Source organism: Lepisosteus platostomus, chromosome 14 (assembly GCF_059453375.1).
Source record: "Lepisosteus platostomus isolate fLepPlt1 chromosome 14, fLepPlt1.hap1, whole genome shotgun sequence".
NCBI classification, from domain to species: Eukaryota; Metazoa; Chordata; class Actinopteri; order Semionotiformes; family Lepisosteidae; genus Lepisosteus; species Lepisosteus platostomus.
The window spans coordinates 28,124,777-28,145,212 of record NC_142624.1 but is presented as its reverse complement, the minus strand read 5'-3'; the positions used below and the strand labels follow the sequence as shown (position 1 = coordinate 28,145,212).

At 34.6% G+C, this 20,436-nt stretch overlaps 1 protein-coding gene across 5 annotated transcripts in view; it reads right to left on the bottom strand.

Annotated features, from left to right (window-relative positions):
* The window catches only part of kcnh7b (potassium channel, voltage gated eag related subfamily H, member 7b), a 94,144-nt gene that overhangs the window by 5,335 nt on the left and 68,373 nt on the right, over positions 1 to 20,436 (bottom strand). For 3 of the 5 annotated variants that reach the window (XM_088605447.1, XM_088605450.1, XM_088605451.1), the window contains 7 exons: positions 19,953 to 20,152; positions 16,944 to 17,196; positions 10,164 to 10,369; positions 9,357 to 9,444; positions 7,326 to 7,607; positions 4,170 to 4,326; positions 759 to 939 (listed from right to left, as the gene is read on the bottom strand). In XM_088605447.1, the coding sequence (XP_088461573.1) occupies positions 759 to 939; positions 4,170 to 4,326; positions 7,326 to 7,607; positions 9,357 to 9,444; positions 10,164 to 10,369; positions 16,944 to 17,196; positions 19,953 to 20,152 (1,367 nt within the window). The remainder of the gene's footprint in view (positions 1 to 758; positions 940 to 4,169; positions 4,327 to 7,325; positions 7,608 to 9,356; positions 9,445 to 10,163; positions 10,370 to 16,943; positions 17,197 to 19,952; positions 20,153 to 20,436) is intronic. The other 2 variants (XM_088605449.1, XM_088605448.1) reach the window with 2 other exon arrangements.

The following is a 20,436-nucleotide window of genomic DNA, read 5'->3' as shown; positions in this document are numbered from 1 at the left end:
TGTTTCACTGCACTGCATACCCCATGTGTTCCGTTCACTGAGTTGCAAACCTTAAGCCTCCCTTTAAATGTTTGGTTGGCACAGGTCTGTCTTTTCTTTCAAGACCTTTGGTCTCCTATTTGTCATTTTGCTTTCGTAAATTTTCAAATAGGGCTTTTCTTCCAGTTGCACAAGCAACAGACATGTTTCTGGGTCACCAAGCCTTTAATCTGGAGGCACGAAAGATATCTCCCTAGGGAAACAAGAATGTCTAAGACACTATTGATCTTAGGATCGAAAAGAGATACTCCTTTTTAATGGTAACATCTGAAAAGGTTTTCATTGATAATGATAGATAAGGGAAACTGTTGGGCAGACATCTAAAGTCCTTTCCCATTAACTCAACCCATTTCTAGTGTTGGACTCTCAGCCACTATATTTGGCAACTTGAGTGCCTTGGATTTGAACCAAGAGATTGTGTGAGTGAATATAGAACAGTTGGTAAACTGAATTTTGCTGATCTCAAACGCAAGCAAAGCAAGGATGCTTTTCAAACAAGACCGGACTTCTTACTCTATTAAAATGATATGGAAAAATATTAAAATATCTTTAAACATATCTAAATATAAGCTAATTAATTCTTATTCATATATATTTCTTGTTCATAACACTTGGTGGCTGACACATGCTTTATAATACTTAATCACGAGGCCTTGAGCCATATCCAGATTCACTTCAGAAATACAGTATTTTACAATTATTTACTGCAGTGCTGTTACCTGCGATGATACACTGAAGCTCCTGTCTGTTCTTATAGCAGCTACAGGCTGAACCCGAATGGCAGGCCTGTGATACTCTGAGCTGCCTGCCACTGTGCTGTAGGCAGGAGGCCCTAATGCAGACTGCCTCTGCAGCAAGTGAAGAATGGCCTGGATGTCAGCTGTCATCTGTGATTCCAGTCTGGGGAGAGAAATCAAAATTAAAATGCAAACTTTAATTTATTCCACAGACATCTTTGAAAAGGGGAAAACAAGATGTGTACTGCTTTTGAAGTCTTTGATGACATTGTTTGTCTTACATCTATCTGCCATTTAAAAACATTTTCTAGGAAGAAAACACAATTTTTTTATATGCTGTGCCACAGAGGAAAGAGAATTACTGTTTATTCTGTTGAAACCAAGATTTTTCCCAAGGTCATTTTTATATATTCTGAAAACTGTTTATGTATTTGAATTCAGGTCATGCAATTTCACAATATTAATTATTCGTTTCTGCGGCACTAATTTATAAATAATAAAGCAAAAGGTTACAACCCTCAAGGGAGTAATACAGCTTATGAACAGTAGGGGGAGTCTTTGCTCTAGCTATTCTCTAAATCTCTTCTGTGTATTGGAAGTATAAAGCAGATGTCCCCTGTGTTCCTTAGCGTGTCTGTTTTTAAATCCTTAAATAACAAACATGTGTTCTTAAAATCTAATTATTCCTCTTTGTATCCATGGCTGGAAAACTGGATTAGTCAGCTGTACACATCTTTCACTTGCTTTATGATTGTGGGCTCTCTTATTACAAGTGATTTTCTCTTGCTCTTGTAAATCAAGGTAAATAAAACCAATTTCTCATCTTATTCCCCTTGTGTTGTTTTTGTGTCCACATGGAATATTGTTTAGCATGAAAGAAACAATATATACATAAGCATGTTTAATTTATGTAAACTGTATATGGTAAATACTTAAATACAACCCTAAACAAGACCTTTAAAAGAATTTTTCAATCTGTCTCTATTGTTTAAACAGTACCTTGTGTCATATACAGCAGGCAAATGGTTAGGAACATTTGTATGGCATCTTTAATGATTTTGTTTATTCAAATCTAAGAAAAGTTTAACATTAAACATTTTACATAATGAAAGGTAATGTATTTAGTGCCAGTGTCCCTCATGCTTAATCCACATAATTGAGCCTTTATATTGCAGACAATAGGCAGTGTAATAGATAAGGGTGTGGATCCAGAATGTCAGCTATCAGGTCAAAAGGAACACATGCTTCTATTTGAACAAAACAACCTGTTTTTAGTCTTTTATATTTGCTTTAGTATGATATACAAGCACAAGGGCTAGGCAATTATTTCAATGATGCTTTGTATTTCTGGCCATTATTTCTCAATCGAAGATAAAACAAGAAGACACACTCCTAAATAGAAACATCAGCTGTAGCCTAGGGCTTTTTCTTCAGCAGAAATAAAATATAAAGGTCAGCAAGAGTACACATGAAAACATCCCTTTAAATGATAACAGAGCCCTATCTTTATTGCTGCAGGATGGTTCTAGTTTCAAATAATCTTTTTCTCTGTAGAGGTTCTTCTTAAACCACCACCTGCTCTGTCTGAACCTATTATCTGCTGGAATAAAATTAGTTTTTCTAAGTCATTTGTGGTTTCCATTATCATCAGTCGCTTGCCAATACTAAAATGCACAACATTCAAACTGATTGGCAGTAAGCCTTTCTTCCCTGTTAGCTGTCTGAAACCATTTCAAAGTGTCCTTAAAAAGGCCATTTTATGTTTTTTTTTTCAATTTGGCCAAAAATCTTTCCACATCTTAGCATTTTTTACCATGGATGATGTAAGCCTTTTGGCCAGAACAGTGTTCTGTTTTAGGGACTCCAGGGGCAATGTCTGGGATTAGTACTTATTAAATTAGTAGTAGACTGTTGTTGTCTCTTAACAGTATCTCTTGTCAGCACTGTTATACAAAAACTCTCTCATATGAGGTCGATTGGAAGCACAACAGTTTACACAGCCAAAAGTATAACTTGTGTTTGTAATCAGACTCACATCACCCTGGACAAAGTAAATGTTTCCACAACTGGGACTGTGTAGTTTTATAATAGAATTTGTTGTATTCTTTTGACTTTTAATTACAGCTATTCAAATTTTAAAATGGTGATAAATTATCCATGATATAAATATCGTTAAGCGACTATCATTTAAATAAGTACCATACAAAAGATTATGCTGACTAGACAGTTCAAAGTATGAGGAGTGTATGAACACTGGGTATGAAAATGGGAAATCAACAAACAGCCTGATACTGCCACAAAACTGTCTTTTCATGACTGAGGTGACAAGTGATTTATTTTCTACACTGGAACAGGGAAGATTGTTACATTTAAGATTCATTTCCAATTTCAACAAATCTTGTATCCTGTATTTTACTTTAGCGAGTTATGACCATAATTTCTATCCTATTAAGTTTTCAAACCTGAAAGACATCAATAAGTTTTTCATTTTCACTCAATTATAAAAGAGACTCTCAAATATAGGCAAAACATCAGGTTTCCACTGTGGTGTAAATTGCACATTGTTTACCAGCATCTTGATACCAACTGCAGATTCATTTGTGAGGTTTTGACATTTTCTAAACACAAGTTAAACTACCGTTTCTACTGAATGCTGTAGCATGTTTGTAGTGTCTTTAAAACCACCAATTTGCACGACAAAACAATGCATGCCTTCCCACTAAATCAAAGGCAATTCAATTTTCCATGTTGATGCAAATCCAAACAGTATAAACATAGCTGTATAAAATCTGGGATAAAAAAGCTACACTAGATCAAATGTTCTTTAAGGTTAATTTGCCACAGTAAAAGAAATGAAAGCATAGACCAGTTAAACAGTTTTGTACCCGAGACTGAAACAAATTTTGAATGCACTATATTTCAAATAATCTCAAATTATTTTACGGAAGAAACCACATAGAAATCAGTCTAAGTGAAAACTGCCTTACCCACTTGCAACTTGTGTGATTAATATATCCTGAAATGAAGTGAACAAATCTCATTGAATACAAAGTGCTCCAAACTATGTTAAATCCAATTAAAAACAATCATGACATCATTCATCTTATTATTGATGACTGTATCACCCTTAACCATTGCTCTTTGCTACAATATACATTATAGGTATGTACAGTAAGCATTTACAATAGAAGTGACTTATCACTATTTTTTGATGACTAAAATGAATTTTCTATTTGAGCAGTCTTATCCACTATTCTACGTTTATGTCTTATGTCTCTTAATATTGAATAAACTTGGGTTCCACAGCCTTCAGAAACTACCCCAGATTTTGTTTCCTTTGGTAGACATTAGCTTACGCATTTCAGAAAGCTGGAATGTCAATTTGATAGTTACCTATTTAGCTGTTCTTGAAGCAGGTCTAACCTGTGTTCCACTTCTCCATATGTAATTTCACTTTCTGTTTCTGAGATGCCCCTCATAACTTGAGATTGTGCTGAATCATCTGGATATTCCTTAGACTTCTCAGAGTCCCATTCTTCACATCGAAGATCTGTCAGGAACAACAACAAAAAATTACAAATCCTATTTTTTCCATATATAGGGCAGCCATGTAGAGGGCATTATTATTAATCACTCAAACAATAAACCACAAAAATAGAACGTAATAAATCATCTATGAGCTACATAATTTTTTTTGTGCCACTCGAACCCCCTATTGCAAGGATCACAATCCCAGCTGTACCACACATGACTAGAACGAGCAGGCTATCTCCAGCAGTGGGCTGTGAAGGATAAGGATCAATTGTGTCAACTGTTGTCTACACTGTGTGACTGAGTCAGTGATCTGAACTGCAAATTATTTATTCTTTTCCAGACATTGCATATTTTACTTGTTTTACACAGGAATAAAACAAATATATTTTAACTTATTTTCTTTTGAATGAGGAATTTGAAATTGGTTGATAACTGAAGTGTACACCAGTACTTAAAACAAATATAATGGATTTTTCTAAGCATTTGTTATTAAATGTATAGTACATGGGCTTTACTGCGAGCAAGCTGTGATCATATTGCTCTTTCACAGTGGTGACGGTGAAAAAAACAGACAGATAAATATAAATAATATTTGGAATAATTTGGACAACCATGTACACATTTGCACTTTTACAAAAACAGGGGACATTTCTTTCATAGCAATTATATGGTATCTGCAATATACAGATTTTTGAAATATATAATACATTGTAAGTATACTTAAGCAATAAGAATTGCTTCAGGAATAGTGTTCAGGAAATACACCATAAATACATTTCAAGAAAAAAATAATATATTCTAATCATTTTTGTATTAGCTTAAAGCCAGTACCAGACAATAAAATTAGGTTCTGCGAGTAATATTTCACTAATTACAATTTGTAGGGCAAAACCACCAGTTATAAGCCACTCTATTACATTACCTACGGAAGATGCCAGCAATAATTTTGCTTGAGGTCAAAAGATGCAGAAACACTTTAGTGTGGTCTGAATACAGCAAGCCATAAACCATCATGCCTTAATTATCTAGAAATTCCAAAAGATTAAATTTATCCACTTAGTTACTGAAAGAGATATTTTTATTGTTTCTGCTGTAAAATGGCTTAATGTGAATCAATCTGGTTGGACAAGGTATAATCCACTACAGCCACACAATATTTCAATTTCTAAATGGATTTCAGGCAATCATGCTGCACTTTCATCAATAAAGACAAAGGCAACACACTGCATTCTGTGTTCTACCTAGTCAGGCTCAGGATGTGGTCATGTTTTGTTGCTTATCCTGTTATAATATGCCCTGATTTGGCAGAAAACAACCCTCACAGGTATAGCCTTTTCATCATTATCTTAAGTCTCCTTAAAAGCTTTAGTATGCTGTTGCCAGCCATTCTCACAGGAACACCAAGAGCGTGAAAGGCATTTAGCTCAAATCTCAACGGGAATGCAGAGGTGTGCTTGCATTGTCAGCCTATATCCCAAATCTTTCAATCTGGTCACTCCAGGACAGACTGCCTTTTTCTGTGGCAGTATGGTATTAACATCTTTAGAAGAAAGAACTGGGGCATAGACATCAGAAACGCATTTCAGGGAAAGACACTGTAGAGGATTTTACTAAAGCCTCTAAAAGGGCTATGATTTGACTTAAGCTTTGGAAAGGACTTACAGGCTCTGAATCTTTTCCGTACTCATTTTTTTTCCAAAGTCAGTGCAGGGCTTTGGGAATATATTATGAATTCTATTATGGATGTTCCGAACCAAATTGAATGATGCAGCTTGTATTATTTTGTTCTGCTTTATAATCAGACATATTGGATTGCAATCAAAGTGCATTTATGTTTGCTGCCTTAGTTAGCAGTACAACCTCATCATCTTATGTGAAGTATAAAATTGATGGGGGTCAATAATATAATGTTATATTATCAATACTAATTTACTATGAAATAATAATAATAATAATAGTATATCATTACAGTACATTTATATATCACTTTTCAACCCATAACTTCATCAAAGTGCTTTACATTTAGGTGGATACCCATTTCAAAAAGTGCAGCACCTATGTGACTGACGCATGATAGTCATTATTCACCAGCAGCCCCAAAGCACAGTAGGTCAGGTGGAGAAGGGACAAATTATTTCACCGACCGAACATAGGGGAAAATTTCAATGGGCCAGATTGTGCAAGCCCAGAGTGGAATTTAGTCAGGACACTAGTGTTAATAGTCTTACCTTTATGAACATTGCCCCCTTCACCCCCCAAAAGTCAGGCTTCAGTTTAAAGCCTTATTTGAAGGACAGTACCCCCGTCAGCACTCTGCCCCTCCATGGTCACCATACTTGGGCAATCATTTAGAAATTCTGCTTCAGAGGGAAGATGCCCAACTGCTCGTCTGATATCACCATTTGCAACAGCAATCTTTTGTTTGGAAGTCTCCCATCCCAGTACTGACCTGACCCAGCCTTTGCAGAAATTTGGCTTGAAATGTGACAACATGAGGCCACATACAGTAGTGGTAGCACTGCTGGATGTGCCCATTAACAACACCCTGATAACCTGTAGCAGGCAACTAAAAATTCTCTTCATAACACATTCTATGGGGAGATCAAATAGTATACTCTGTGAAGTAAATCTAAGTGGATCATTTGAGAGTTAGGATTTCCAGAGGCAGAACAAGTACAGTACAGTCATATCACAAATATTGTACTAGGAAATGGTCTCTTGAGCAACACACTGAAGTTCATAGTCTGGGAGTAAGGATTCCCTTTACTGAGATGTTTCACTTAATGGGTTACTTCCTTTTCACTATTAAAATTTTGTGACTTATCTCTTTTATGTATGGTTTTCTTCTAACAACTCTTTCTAGTGTTTGGGTAGCACTTTCTACTTTCCGATTAAATCTTATTTATTTAAAAAGGACTAGAGACACTGTATAATGCAAAATTGATTTGCTATACTGTATGTTCTGTATGCCAAATGGTATTTTTTTAAAAACATCTGTCATGGTTGGGCCATTACCTTTGTAAGATTGACTCCTTTCTATCCTTCTGTTCCTGGATTCAACTTCACTTGTCTGAACAAATCCCAGTCCAGGCGTATGGTCCATTATGGAAGGGTAGCCGAGGATTCCAGAACACAGCTGCTTCTGTTCTTCATCTCCAGAGTTAGAAAAAGATAATGTAGGTTCTTTTCTTTCTTCTGACTCTTTCCATGAACACTGGGGATAAGGCAGCTTCTCCTGCGCTTTGTTATTTTCCTGTTCTTCTGTATTTTCCCCTGTAGAATCACAGTCAGTATGAACTGCTGGAACATAAAGTTCAGCGTCACGGAAATTATCCATTAGAAAGAAGACAACTAAAAAACCTGAGCTCCGGGAGTAAAAAAAAAAAGTTTTTTGTAATTTGCAGTTTGTACCAACTGTACAATGGCAACTTTGTTTGCAAAAGCTTCTTTTTCTACTCTGTGGAACTTTTCCATCAAATTTAGGGTTTTTAATGTGAGACTGATGCCTGGGTCAATATCATCCAGGCCTCCAGAATCCCAGACAAGTTAAAAGCATTTTTACACTACACACACCTGAATATATGTGATCAAGAATATTAATATGAGGTAGGCTGAGTATACTCAGTGTTTTGCATTATTGGTGTCACAATGAACTACCTCCATTTAAAATGCAATTAGCAGTCATTGCCTCCTCACTAGATCCCACTTTATCAAAATATATTAACTACCCTCTAGGTGTAGGATGGTTTTGTTTAAGAATTTTAAAATATCATACAGTAGTTGTAATTACTGTACACTACTTACTGTACATCTCTATTCTGGCTAAAGAGTACTATGGGGATGTCTCACTCAACAGCTAGAGAAAACAAATGTGCAGCCCTATAATGGATCAATTGGAAAGACTGAAATGCGAGTTAAATGGGCTCTGGGATTAGTGATCGGCGTCACCTGTGTGTGAGGGATCGATGAAGAAAAACTCTCGGCAACTGAGCTGTGAAGCAAAAGGCAGCTCAGGCCTTATATTGTTATTAGCAGTTTTAATTATTTTTCATGGGGAAACATAATGAGCCAAAGGAGCCTTTATAGGGACAACATGGGATAAAAAATAAAAATGGAAATTGTTGAACACAGAGTATACAGTATATCAAATATATTAAAGCTCTTCAGTAGAATATGTTTTTTATTACAAGCATCGGCCCTCTTAACAAAGTAATCCTACTTCCTGTAATTACATTTGGTAAGTGTGCAAAATAAAATACCCTGCAAATAAAATTATCTTATTTTGCTTTTAAAGAATGAAAGAAAAGGCTTTTCTAACTATGTCAGAAAAGCCATACCCAATTCTGAGAGAGCATTGAGAAATATTATACGGGAGTGGAAGATGCAGCTTCACGATCAGCCTGAGTAAATTATTTTCTCAGGCTGTAATACTGGTTATTTAGCATGACTCACTATCCTTGTGCATTCTGGTCGTTCCTGAGTAGAATAGAAAACAGTTGTTTAATACAATTACGTCTGTTCTAAACACCATACTAATGTTGAACACTACATGGCAAATCCTATAAAACATGAGCCATGCTGGGATTTTATAGTCTTGAAGGATGCCATGTGAAGTAATTTCTTCTGCAGCACAGACTGCTGCTTGTGTTTGTGCCAGTGCTGTACACGCTACATAATGAGTGATATTTTTGTCTTTCAAGCTATTAAAAGTACCAGTCCTTTTTAGCCGAGTTTGTTATAGCCAGTTATTATACCACTAGACTTGGCTACCTGTTTTAGCACTTGGAACCGTGCTAACTTTCCTGGCCCCCACTCATTTTCCCAGTTTTGGAAAGGCAACATATTAATCTACTTGGCATATCAGCACAGGATGGAAGAGAAGGGCTCATGTGTTCCCCTGAAATGCGCACTGGCAGCTGACATTTTTCAAACTGCCAGCCACAGAGTGTCTGGAGCAGAGTCAGCTTCAGTTGAAGGAGTGATACAGTAGTAAATAATGAATGGGACATACTGCACATACAGTGAAAGAGATTATTTAGAATTTACCTGTGTCTGTTTTGCGGTTAAAAGAAATCTTTCGTCTGCGTCCTTTGCCATCCTCCTCATCAGAGTCGTTAGTATCTGAGAAGTCTGCCTGCAATTAAACAATATATATTAGATATTTATTTGTCTGTGTATGCTTCTTTACTAATACATCAAGCAGTTTTCATTTTTAGATGTTTACCTGTGTGAATTTTCATTTTTTGAATTGCTAAAGGTGTGTACTTACTTCTGTAAAACAAATAGCATTAAACCTCTGACTTTAGCAGCAGGTAGAAAGGATCAAAACTGTAACATTGATTCTTGCATTGGTATTCTGCGAGTTTTGTGTTTCTTTGAATTATGCATTTATATATATAGTATATCTTTTTATTTTTTTAAGTGAATTTTATTTTACTTTCATTAATTTAAGGGATTTCTTTTAACTAATATACTTTTTCTGGCTTCTTTAGATTTAGCGAATACTATTATTCTGTGACTTTATCAAGTTTTAGGTCACACAGACCGAGGATTAATTGTAAACAGTCCAACCAAGGACATTCCACTGATCTAAAAATACACCAGATTTGACTGCTCTTATTCACCGTGTAATGCAATCTAAAAACAAAATATATCAGAAAATGCACACAGGGACAACAATGTAAGACTCACCAGACTCACATCCTTAGTTTCATTAGTATTAATGTATTAATCTTGCTATAATAAATATATTAATAAAACTAAAACATGGATATGATAAAGGTCAGCATAAGGCTAATCACTGAGTCACAAATGTTTTCTATCCCATTAATGAAAGCAATCCTAATAAAATACCTTTGCATTGTCATCTCGTAGATTGAAAGTGAGTTCTAAATTAGTCAAGAAATGGTCAGCAAATTCTGGATACATATCAAGCACTTCTAATAGATCTTCTCTTTGAATTTTATGCAAGTCACAGTAAGTTAATGCTCTGACATCTGCATTGGACTTTCCAGGTTTTGCGTAAAGGTGAATCATTTCCCCAAAAATGTCATTCTTCCCTAGAAGAAAACACAAATATTGTTCACATGAACAACAGCACAAAAATTGTCTTATTGGAGGTTTGTAGTAACCTTATCATAGCAAAAAAGTTAAAACAAATACACCTCCTATTTTCTTAGATGTTTTGTATTTGAAACCGTTTATTATATTATTCTGTTATATCACTTGCAGTTTTATCTATCTATTATCCTTTTAGGTAAAGTTATGGACTGATTTGAGTCCTGTCTTTCAAGTCAGCGTCAATTTGTCTCGCTTGATGATTGTAATTACAGTTATGTGTTGTGCAGTTTGGTGTCCCTCAGGATCTCCTGCTTGGTCCCCTGATGCTTTCTGTCTATATCCTTTATTTTGGGACATGAATACAATCTTGATTTTCATTTGTATGCCAATTGTACTTAGTCACAGGCAGATACTGATATTTGCCAGCCAAGGAAGTTTAATCAATGGTCTTATCACTGACTATAAATTAGATCTTCTTATCTTAACTGAAACCCAGACAAGACTACATTATACCACATTATTATGGCAAGGTGTAGACAGACCTATCTTGAATTACATCTTGAATTACAAGATTTATAAGTCGTATGTTTGAAGCCAAAATACTCTCTTCAGAATTCAACTTTACATACAGTTTACAGACTTGGCACCTATTCAACATTTCTGTCAGAGTTTCATAAATGTCCATGAATTTATATATTTGGTAGTATAATAGTCCTACACTATCTACTCCCAGTAACACCCTTGGCCTAGCTAGTATTTATGGCACTGAAATTCAGTATTTAAACAGTCTCCAAATGCAATTCCTTCTAATTCTTCTCTTAAATCTGACCAGCAAACTGCAGAGATATATTAAAACTCTGCACCTTAACTCCACAGTTGTCTTTAGATTTATAAAGAATTTAGAATGCAATCACCACCACCAGATTTTGTCGAATCACAAACAGATCAAATGCTATTGCAAGTAGCACTCTAGACAGTGCAACATCACTGAGAATCAAAAAAATCTCCCTGAATTGGGAGAATTGACATTCACTCAGATTAGAATGTGTCATCTCATTTTCAAATCACTTACTCCTGGTGAGGGTTGCAGTCAAATTAGTACGTCTTGAAGGTAAACGCAAATAGGAGCCATAAAGACACTTTTTTACAGAGGGACAGCATTATAATAATATTTTGTGATTTATATTTATTTTCATAACCACATCATTCAAAATTCAACACAACCTAAGAAAAATAACTGTCCCGCACCCCACCAAAAACCTGCTTACCCATCTTCCTAAGTGGCAGCCCTTTCCTAGTTTCTACCTAAGAAGTTGCAAAATACCAACAGACAGCAACGATTCAACACGGTCTGACTGTGTCAGCAGCAGCACTCCTCTGCCACTGACACCATGGATATAACAAGAATAACACATTTTAAGAATATAATAGAAATAAGAAGACCAAGATCCAGTGATACTGGGAGAGGGAAGAAGAAGGCAAACAGAGCTCCAACAATGTTTTTAGCTACAATCAGACATGTCAGCCAGATCTGTGATTGCTGCTGTGAAAGAGCCAGATTAGAAACATCACCCATCATCCTTGCATGTACACAGCATTTGTGCATCTAAAATAAGTTCAATTCTTTACCCATGAAGTTTTGCACCCATTTGAGTGATTTGTGGTGGTGATTCTGCACCTGAAGATGTGTTACACAACCGTATAACAGATTATACAGAGAAATGAGAAAGTGTTTCACTAACTGAATGGAGAAGGTACTGCAGTAAGGCTAGATTGTACTAACCCAGGACACTGAGATTAACACCCTACTCCTTTGAAAAATACCATGTGATCTTTAATGACCAAGTTGTCTAGACCTTTAGTTTAATACCACATCCAGAGGACAGCACTTCAAACAGAACAATGTCTCTGGTTATCATCAGCTTCTATCACATCTGTGTGAAACCTAGCCAGGACCACCAGCTACTTAACAACGACCATCCTATTTCCAAAGACACCTTTCTTTAAAAAAATGGCAGTAGCAGCTCAGTTAAACTCTCATCTTGAATCTTATGAGCTTTCTGGACCTTTACAGTCTGGCTTTTGATAGAGATTCAGTAATGGATTTGCGCTTGTTAAGGTAACTTGCTGTTGGTTTCTGAAGTTTGGTCTCATAATATCCTTATCTTTCTGGACTGAAGTGCAGCTTTTGATGCTGTCAACCATGACATGCTGGTTAATTTCATGGAAGATTCTGAGGATAACTGGGAACCAATTTGTAAATCATAGCTGTTTAAACCTGTTATCCCACTTACTCAGGGTGCTGGCACTTTTACTATTTTGTATTCACATCTTTCCTTTTGGTCACATTATTCTACATGTTGAACTTGAGTTTTACTGCTATGCTGATGACACTAAATGTGGTGAGGCTTACTTGCAGAACAAAACAGACAGCATGTGTCTAAAATTAAGATATAGCTGCAAGAGCCAATTCTGAACTGTAACAAAATGAAGATTGTTATCATAAACTGACACCATCTGCTTCATATTTGTCTTCCACCTGTATAAAATTTCTTGGTTTCTTGGTTCTCCAGGCTTTGAGTATCTGATGCTGAATTATTTATATATAACCTTATCTCAGAGATTACACTATTCCTACGCCTTACCTACTGCAGTATCTTCGAATGTAGGGTGTAATACACTACAGTATGTCCGGACATCTGTAGGTCATGTGCTAACTAGTACTCTAGATCAACATACATCTCTGTTCTCTGTAAATTACACTGGTTCATTATAGAATTTAGATAGACTGGAACATAAGGTTATACTGCTCACTTACGGCTTAAAAATCTTACGGCCTAGCTCAATGTTATCTTTTCTAGAGAATTTGTTATATTAATATAGTTCAACACTAACGAGTTAAACACATCTGTGGATCTTTTCACTATACTGTAGTAATTAATATGTTATTTACTCTTAATCTAGATTAATTTGCTGCATTTTCCCTCTTTCCTTTAATGATTTTATTTGCGATTTTATACAAAATAAACATAAGGTACAGACTAAGACAGTAAGACATTTTTTAGATTTATTAAGTAATTCTAGGATGATGGGAAATGGACAGTTGCTGGAAGACCACTGAGATAAAGCTGTCTGTGTGTAACCTATCGATTAACTGTGCAACTGCAGTGTACAGTATATTGTGTCAAACACTCTGCCAAGATATGCGGGCCAAATTTAAACATGTTAATGTTAGAACTAACTAATCATCCCACATTAAATATCAACATTTGCTACTGAAGCATGCAAAACTAGAAGAGCATAAATTAAGATAAAAATCAAGTAAAAATCCTGTATCTGAAGTGATTATGGTTCCTCGATTTTTTACTTTTTGCTTTTTAGTTTATAAGATTTGCTTAGGACTCATTGTACTTTGATCTTATTATGCCAGCAGATTCTGTAAAGCCCATTCACTGTGTAAGATAGACATGTTTAAGTAAGGCTTAACCTGTAACACCTGCTTGAAGCCAACTGTGAGATACTGGAAAAAATCCTCTAGTCATTTGAAAGACTTGTCAATAACACTGAATAGCAGAATTGACTTCACATACTATGTGGAGAGCAGAAGATTAAATCCAAAAATATGCAATTCAATAAATATTCCCTTCTCTTTTAAAAACTTATTTGCAAAGCTCTTTACATAGGACTCTTCACAGCTGCCAAATCTTTTTACAAGAAGCTGCAAAACTGAAATGTCTTCCACCAGGTCAGAACTGCAAAGAGATATTATTTTACAAAGACAGAACAACTTGGGGTTTTTCCTTGCATTGTAGTTAGTGTGGGAGTGCAAAGCTATTTTCTTCACAGAAAATGAAAGCTGCATTATGAGTAATCTGACAAGATCTGCATTATTAGGAAGCTGGCAGCAGTAATTCAGATACATTAGTTCATCCCTAACAGTCTTTTTTTTCACTGCAAATGAAAAACTGTCTAGTCTAGACAAATGAAAAAAAATCTAAAATCACAAGAAAGATGCACATTAAAGGATTTAGGCCATAACTGCTAGCAGCAAATTTACCTAAGCAATATATATATATAAAATAATCTTAAAGTAATATATGGAAACAGAGATCACAGCAAAACGTGGGAAAAGCTGTTCAATATAGAAATGTATTTCTATAGTATGTAAATAAATATTTTTTCTATTACCTCCACTGCTTGGTCAACTGCAAGACCAAGACTAGTCATTTTAGCTCAAACTGAAAACAAATCTAGCTTCAACAGGTAAGCTTTCTTTATATGAGAAATGTGAGAACAGCAACAACATACATTTAAATATTTTTTTATGAGGGATTTCAATTCATTTTGTAGAAGGAGGATACCCGGACATTTTTATGGAAAATAAATACTGTAGTGTATGCTGTACACACTGAAGATACAATTCTTATTAATATGGCAGGGTGACAACTCCCTATCTTTTATTATATGGAAGATTTTTTAATGTAACCCCTACAGAAGTATTGTATGTTTTGAAACTGTATATACCTTAATTAATAAATATATATAAAGCAGATTTTTTGGCTCTTTCTCAGAAATGACCAGTGGAGTTTGTTTTTCTGCCCACACTGCTTTAAAATTACAGAGAAGCCAGAAATCTCACCAAACCAACTGCAATCTATTAGAACACAAAAAAAGGATTGGAAGGTTTGTTTTGAAACCACATGGGGAATGTTCTTAGTAAATAAAAGAGTGCAGAAAAGCCACAGGTATGAAGTACTACTGCAGAGCTGTACAGCTATTAAATGCAGAGCAGTGTGCAAGGGCAAAAATGCCGATAGATACAGATAGTTAGTCTGTAACCTTACATATACATAAATAATATCTTTAGAAAGGTCTGCAGTTAAAAAAAACAACATCTGTATTATTTATCAGAATGCAAAATTAGAAGCATTAGAACAGGTAACCAATTACATTCTCATACTAAAGCAACCATAGTACCAAAATAGCAATGTACTGTAACAATGATGCACTACATGACTAATGTTAAAAATAACTATATTACAAAATCTGACTTTCATGAACAAAAGAGAACATACATTGTACAGCAGTAGTGTGTTCTCTTGTTGTGTTCCACAGCAGGCAAACATTTTTGTAGCTCTGTGTGACTTCTGAAACATAGGTATCTGTAAGGGTTAGTGTGTAATATTAGTACATCGTCAACTCTTTCAGCAATAAGTGACTATCTGTTTGGATGTAGCAATTATTTTCTACTCCCTTGGAAAGAGAAGACCTCTTTGACTTGAAACGCTGCCAGCTTTAATGTACTCTGTGCTGGGCTGAATTGGAAAATGAATGGCTGCATAGTATCTTAGCTGGGACGTAATACTGTGCACCTATCCCTCAGGGAATGTCAGTCTCTGCAAATTAGCTAATAATATATTTCAAACAGCAATCCTCTACAGGCCAGACCTTAAGTGTTTCACCTATTTCATCTAAAAGTGAAGTACTAGAAAGTATGCAATTTTTCTTTATTACACATAGCACTTCTACTTGTCCAAAATACCATAATCATCTGTTGTTCAAAGCGTTATTTACAGCTTCTTATGAATGCTTGTAGCAGCTATGAGAAACAGTGAGGAAATTATCATCAGTTTTGCCACTGCACACCCATCAGACAACATTGCTGTGAATAAATAAATCTGCACAATGAATACTGTAAATACAATTAGCCACATTTTACATTTTTCTTTAAGCTTGTTATGATCCAATTTCCATTTTTATCAAGAAGAAAAAAAATCATGAAAAAGATATACAGTATGTACTGTATAACAATGGAACAAGTAATAGGTTTATTCCATGCTGAAAAAAAAGAAGAAAGAGAACCTTCTTCAGGTGTGTCAGGTGTGAAGAAGGCTCCACAGCCGAAATGTTGTGTTCTCTTTCTTCTTTTTTTTTACTTGTTCCTTTGCAGCCTAGGCATGCTGACGCAGCTACCCACCTGAACTACTGTATAACAATGACTGGCATCCTGGATATAATTCCCATTACACATTTTGTACAGTATTTAAATTTAATTAAAGGAACAATATTTTTTGTTTTGTAATTTTTCACTAAACCTTCAGAAAGAACTTGTCCTCCCACTCAAATGGACAAAATTAAAGTATTTACTTCATTTTCTCTGTTTGGCAAAGCTTTTTGACAGAACCAGAAAAAGGACAAGCCTAATACACCTAATCAGTCCTGCTTTTAGTTACTTCACAGCATTAATACATTTTCAAAAAAAGAAAAAAGATACTTTTTTGCTGCATTTCAGGTTTAATTGTCGCACTGTACAGTGGAGGAGTAGTTTTGTCTATGTTTATTTATTGTATGGAGTGTAACGAGTTCAAAAGCTTGGAAATTTTCAGGAGCAAAGAAAGTCTGATGGTTCCATTTTTACATAAATGATTAGGCAATTCCACGGCTGCGTTCACTGAAATGTGGTGATAATGCTTCTTTTGGAACACATCTGTATTAATGCGTTTGGGTTACTGCACTGCACAAAGAGTTAATTATAATAACATAATATTAACACAGTATCCACAGGGTACTTACCAAGTATTGCAACAACAATGTCATCCTTCAGGATTTCAATGGAGCCCCGAGACAGGAAGTACAGTGCAGTCAGGACATCTCCAGAATGCACCAGCGTGTCTCCAGGAGGAGCATGAGTGGTTTTAAATCTCATGGCCAGAGCTCGCAGACAACCTTTGGTAGCTCCTCTGAAAGCTTTGCAGTTTTGAAGCAAGCTCTGGTTGAGGTGAAGGCAAATATCAGCCTGCAGACATTCCGGAAACCCCTTTAGGACCTAAGCAGGAACATTTTAAAATAAAAAAAACACAAGAACTATCAATGCTAATTATAGTCATCAGCAGACAAAAGAATACAGGGACATACACAAACAACAGATGTATACTACCATACACTTTCAATCAATAAAGTAATCAAATTACTTTCTGAACGTAAGGTATTTTTCTGAAATCAATTACCATATTCAACACAAAATACAAAAGATTAAAGGATCAATTTTCCAACTGTGGTATTCCTAGGTCAGAAGCAAACTGTATAATATCTGATTTAAATAAAGTAAATAAAAAATGAAGCTTTCCTTCTGTACAACTGGACAGTACAAACTATAAAAACACTACAGGGCCAAACCATGGGATCTCAATAGCTTGCTACAACAGTTTCTGTTCTGATCTTTCTCTTCCTTCAGATTTCATAAGATACATTTTTTGTTTTCGGTCCTATTCAGTTAACTTACACAAACTCCAAATAATTCTTCAAGGAAAAGGAGACAGATATGAATTTTGAAACATGCATATTTATGTGGGAGTCAGAATTCTAATGTAAAAATAGAAATAATTTTAATAAGGCAAAAGAATACATCTTCCTGCCAAATAAAGCTAAATATATTTGATTAAACTGATTAAACTGGCATTACTATTACTCCTAATACTAATAACAAACCTACTCATTTATCATCATTATTGCTACTTACTTAATTTTTACCTCTAGTATTGTAATCACCAAAGAATTTCACAAATGTAATGAAAAAATTGCTTTTCAATATGATTATTTTTTTATTATTTCAAACCATGCCATTTCTCTTAAAAACGTTTTTTTATTTGAAAACAATTTGATGAAAGAATTTTAAAATAATGCTTTTTCAGGAATTTTACAAAGATGATGGGAGTTTGAAAGAACAATTCAGTATATTTACTCAAAGAAAAATCCTGTTGTTTTTAAAATATCTGAGTAGGAGCATCATTTGTCATCTTTAGATGCCAAAGTACCTTCAGAATTGTTTTGTAAAAACAACTTACCTCTCTGGATCAGAGGGATCAAAAAGAGAACTACAGTAGTTTTCCTATTTAAAATAAAAAAGTTAGTGTCTATTTTTCTAAAGTATAAAAAACAACTTTGCTGTCTGTTTTTTACCATTTAATATATCCATTATTCTCAGCTACAGTACAGTATTTTATTTGCTAAAAGTATAAACAGTATATTTTCAATATACATACACAGTTCAAATAAATATATTTAGCTTTATTGCAAATTGTTTTCATGGCGTATTGTTCACTGTTCTAAAATAATTATTCCAAAAACTTTATCTTTAAGATATTTACATAATTTATTTTAAATAATAATTTATTTTGATAAAACTATTGTTATTGTAATGTTATATTATGCACTCAAATCTCAAAATATTTAATAATTTTCATGTCATTCTTTGGTAACTGCAATTGAAATCTAATCTTTATATTTTGTATAGCAAATTACCATAATTTAAGTGAAAAGACATACAATATTTTACTAAAATCTTCTGTACTGAAGAATAGTTGTCTTTTGCTTATGAACTTTTCATATTTTCCGAGAGTGGTTTGCTATAAGTAGAAAAAGAAAATAGGCTCTAGGTCATAAAAAGAGTATACCAGATTTGTAAAAACATTATTAGAAAAATATTTTTCAGAATAAGTTTAAAGCTGATATCCATAAGAGCAGTTAGTAAATGCTTCAGTAGCTATAAATGCAGCTTTGTGAGATTTTAATAATTAGAAAAAGTAACAAAATATTTGCCAGGTGCAGGTATGTTTCAAAAACATAAATATATGTTTTCTTCCAATTTAATGATACAATATATAAAAAATCAGAACCGAAAGCGTGCTGATTTCTGTATCTTAATTTGTTTTTAGAAGTGATATGAAAATAATGGTAGCATTTTTAAAGACACGGATTTCATGCAAAAAGCAAGGTTGCAGATCTACATGCAAGTCAATCTGTGGCATATGCACAATGTTTGCAATCCGAAGAGCCACACTAATTAAAAGCTGGCATGCATGTGTTTGAGCTGCAAAGAAAAGGAAAAAGCTTGGCTGCTGTGTTACTACAGTGTATATTTATATTTATTTTTTTCTCAATGAAAATAGAAGTCACCATATGCACATGAACCAAAGTCTTGTGCATGACTTGGGTGAGAGAAATTAAACAAACACTGAATTTTATTTGAAACAGATCGTGTTATTTCACTGTTTTCTTTAGGTTGGAAATGATGCCGAAATGGCCCTGCTCATCTCTCCTACTTACTTCTGCAAAGAAAGTAATTTTAAAAAAGAAAGCTATTTGAAAGCCTGAAAAAAAATCCACAAGCAATGGTTTCTTATAAAAATCAGTTCGATTTTCACATAAATACCTCCTGCTCTTACCAGAGTTGTGTAGTCATTCCATTAGATATGAAGCAGACAAGAAAAAAGGACAAGTGGTTTTTAAGTACATTGAATACAAACAATCCATTTGGTTGTAAGCTTTATTATCATTTTTCCAGATGGAATGGACTAGTATTTTGTTAATTGTGTTAAACACAATTTCCTACAATGTTACTTTTGATAAGTACAAGAACTAACAGCAAACAGAGTGCATTCAACAGAGGTAGCATAGCTATTATCACTAGTGTTGGTTTAGTATTTCAAAGAAGTAGTAATATGTAATATGGTATTATAAAGAAGTTAGTTATGGTGTTGCTTCCATATTTTTATTGGTAAATTGTTGTAATTATGCACATACCATATTCATGTCGATGCCATTAGTATATGTCCAAGCATGTTGGAAATACTCTTCCAGTCTCTGCCGAAGAGGGTTAGGAATCTGATGGAATCGGATAAACTCTTTCACCCGAAGCATCTGCATGTGGTACCTTGCTGTGCCAGAATACAGCCTCTGTATAATTGCTGACACATTCCCAAAGATACTGGCGTACATCAGCGCTACGAAACACAGCAGATAAAAAAAAGTCCTCATGGGAATTTAATTTGTACTGTTGCCTCGTTTTCTCTTTTCTGCTGGAAACTTTTATGTGTAATTTGATTGTCGTTTTAATGCATGAAATGATCATTTCATCTACATGAAATAGGACAAAAGAGAATTAATTGCAAAAATAAAGAAGTAAAGCTTTAGTAACAGTGACAAAAACTGACATTATCAGGTCTAATTGTTATCTGAAAACAATCAGGACACATGCTGTAGCTATGAGGTGCCATTTAGGCCATTA